This window comes from Apium graveolens, chromosome 4, assembly GCF_009905375.1.
Source record: "Apium graveolens cultivar Ventura chromosome 4, ASM990537v1, whole genome shotgun sequence".
NCBI classification, from domain to species: domain Eukaryota; kingdom Viridiplantae; phylum Streptophyta; class Magnoliopsida; order Apiales; family Apiaceae; genus Apium; species Apium graveolens.
Window position 1 is genome coordinate 315,070,540 of NC_133650.1, and position 2,676 is coordinate 315,073,215.

At 52.1% G+C, this 2,676-nt stretch overlaps 1 protein-coding gene across 1 annotated transcript; it reads right to left on the minus strand.

Moving 5' to 3' along the window:
- Positions 1-759: 759 nt before the first annotated feature.
- LOC141720253 (uncharacterized) lies at positions 760-1,821 on the minus strand. The gene is made up of 2 exons (XM_074522603.1): positions 1,402-1,821; positions 760-1,326 (listed from the first exon to the last, which is right to left on the minus strand). Exons 1-2 carry the CDS (start codon positions 1,819-1,821, stop codon positions 760-762), a joined length of 987 nt encoding a protein of 328 aa, XP_074378704.1.
- Between the last annotated feature and the right edge of the window lie 855 nt (positions 1,822-2,676).

The window sequence follows — 2,676 nt, forward strand, 5'->3', positions numbered from 1 at the left end:
TGTGCTCGAAGTAGTTCTCGGGCAACTCCTCCATTGAAATCAAATTACAAGTCTCGTGGCCCTCGGGACGTATCCTTTTCCTGCCCTCTGCCTCTTCCATGGGGACGTCACATTCAGTTGTCTCCCTTGAGACGTTTCTTGACTCGGCCGCCTTGAGTGCCTGATTGTAGCAGACCCTTGATTCGGATTGACAGCTCTTCAAAATGCCTACCCCCGTGGGGGTTGGGAATTTTATCGTCATATGATGGATTGAGGTTACCATCCTCATCGCCCTCATAAGGGGTCTGCCCACTTTAACATTGTAGGCACAAGGCTGATCTACAACTGTAAACATAGCGATCTGGGTGGCCACATGAGGCTCCTCTCCTATGGTCACCGGGAGCCGAATTGTCCCTTTCACTCCGATCGAGTTTCCCGTGAACCCGTACAGGTGCCCACCTGTTAAGGTTAATTCTCTATCCAGTAATCCCAGTTTTTTGTAGGCATCATAAGTCAGAACATCAGCCGAGCTCCCGGTGTCCACCATTGCTCGGTGAACATTCACCGTCCCAATCTTCATTTTTATGACTAGGGCATCGGTATGAGGATAATGCACCCATTTTGCATCGTTCTCCTTAAACACGATATCATCGGCCTCCCTTTCAAAGAGCTCCGGGGGCCTTTGGCTTAGATGGTTGACGTTGGTGAGGGGCTTGTCCTTTGCTTCCCGGGCATATCTGTCCATTGCCTTCCGGCTGTCTCCACCAATGTGAGACCCGCCTAGAATAATATGAATACTACCAGCCCGAGGGACCCTTCTTTGTCTTCTGGGGTTGGAGGAGGGACGGTATGATAATCCGTCCTGTGTCTTCGAACCTCCTTGACAACCCACTCCGTAAGCTTCCCTTGTCTAATCAAAGTCTCGATCTCATCCTTTAGTTGTCTACAATCAGCTGTATCGTGTTCGGTGGCCTCATGGTATGCACAATACTTCGAAGTGTCTCTTTTATTGTAGTCTGTGAGAGGGGTTGCCTTCCTGAATACCCCCTTCCCTACATATGTAGCATATATGTGGTCGATAGAGGCTACCAGAAGGGTGTGTGTCTGCCATTTGCTTGTATAAGGCCTTCCCGAATCTTTAGTGGTCTCTTTGCCACGGGCAGACTTTTTCGGGCTCGAAATACGCCGATATGTCTTCCTCCTCTCGTCAGGGGTTGAGGATCGGTCCCTCTTGTCTCGATAGCTTTCATTGATTTTTAGCTCTCTCATCGATTTCTCTACCCTCTTGAAGGGTTCGGCTTGCTCATAGAACTCGGCCAAGGTCCTCGGCTCACTCGCTTGGAGGCTCTTCCAAAATTTCGATCCTTCTTTCAGCCCTGCTATCAAGAAATTTTTGATGGTCTCCTCACTGGCTCCTCTTACCTTGGGGACCTCGGCGTTGAACCGACGAAAGTATTCTGCCAAGTGCTCCCCCTCCCTTTGCTTGATGTTGGCTAACGTGGCCACAGGAGGCGAATAGTGGAGGGTCGGCTGAAATTGTCTGACGAACAAGTCTTCCAATTGTCTCCACGTTCTTATGCTAGCTGGTCCCAACTTGGAGAACCATTGTTGGGAACTGCCTCTGAGTGATGCCGCGAAGAGTCTGCAGCGGGTCATCTCCGGCACCTGATAGACTTCCATCTCAGTGTTAAATTGTATAAGGTACTCCGCCGGGTCGGCTTCGCCGTTGAATAGCAGGTCGGGGTTGTGCCTAAACACCCGAGGTAGGGGGGATGATCGGATAGCAGCCGTAAACGGAGAGGGGGCAGCCGAGGCAGGGGGCCCTCTCTTCTCTCGCTCCATCTCATCTAAGATCCTTCTCAGGTCCCTTACCCTAACAACTTCTCCTTCTCTGTCACCACCCGCATTACTCGAATGGTGTGAGCCCTGAGGTCATTCGCGGCGTCCCCCTCCTCCAGCTCGCGCCTGCGACTCCTCTTCACGGTTGTCTCTGCGTCTACGTCGCTCCTCCCTCCTGGGCGAGGTGTGTTGACGTCTTTCTGTAGGGGTCGCTGCCCGTTCCCTTTCCGAGCCTCTCTGATCTACGGGCTCTTTCTCTTCTCTCTCCTTCTTACAATTCTCCAATTTGAGCCTGAGGTCATGCTCGCTTAGTTTTTTACCCACTCGGTCTAGCACGCTAGTTGACCTTGCCTCAGATGAAGCTGGCTTCTGCCCCGATCTCGTAGAGATCTGGCTGCCCCGCTCATCATGGCCTCGGGGTATATCTTCCTTTTCGCGTGATGTTTCTTTCTTCTGCTTGGTCTCGGTTGCCACGTCATCAAAATCGTGGATCAGCTTCTTCTGAGGGCCTTTGCCCTTCCAGCTACGCTGTGAGACCTTGAGGCGGCGAGCCTTACGCTTGGTGTTCCGGACCGAGCTTCTTTCTACCTTTGACATTCGGGCGTTGATCTGATTCATCTGATCGTCCAGCCCTTCGAGATACATCATCACAGCCTGCCCGTCCACGGTTGCAATTGGTGGAGGTGGCGCCTGATTCTCTGGGGGCGTGTGTTCGACCTCAGTAGGGTCCTTCTTCTTGCCTCCGCTCCCTGGTGTCGCCGCTTGCTTGTTTTCTTTGGTCATCTTTCTCCCTAAGATGAACGAGGCCCCTCCTTCTAGCGCCAAATGTTATAGGGAGAATTTCGTATAACAGTGTTG

What these genes read in the sequence shown, in the direction of transcription:
- LOC141720253 (XM_074522603.1), bottom strand. Translation starts at nt 1,821, where the DNA reads ATGGAGCGAGAGAAGAGAGGGCCCCCTGCCTCGGCTGCCCCCTCTCCG. An exon ending in TCAACGCCGAGGTCCCCAAG is followed by an intron (nt 1,327 to 1,401) that starts GTAAGAGGAGCC and finishes AAATTTTGGAAG; the next exon opens with AGCCTCCAAGCGAGTGAGCC.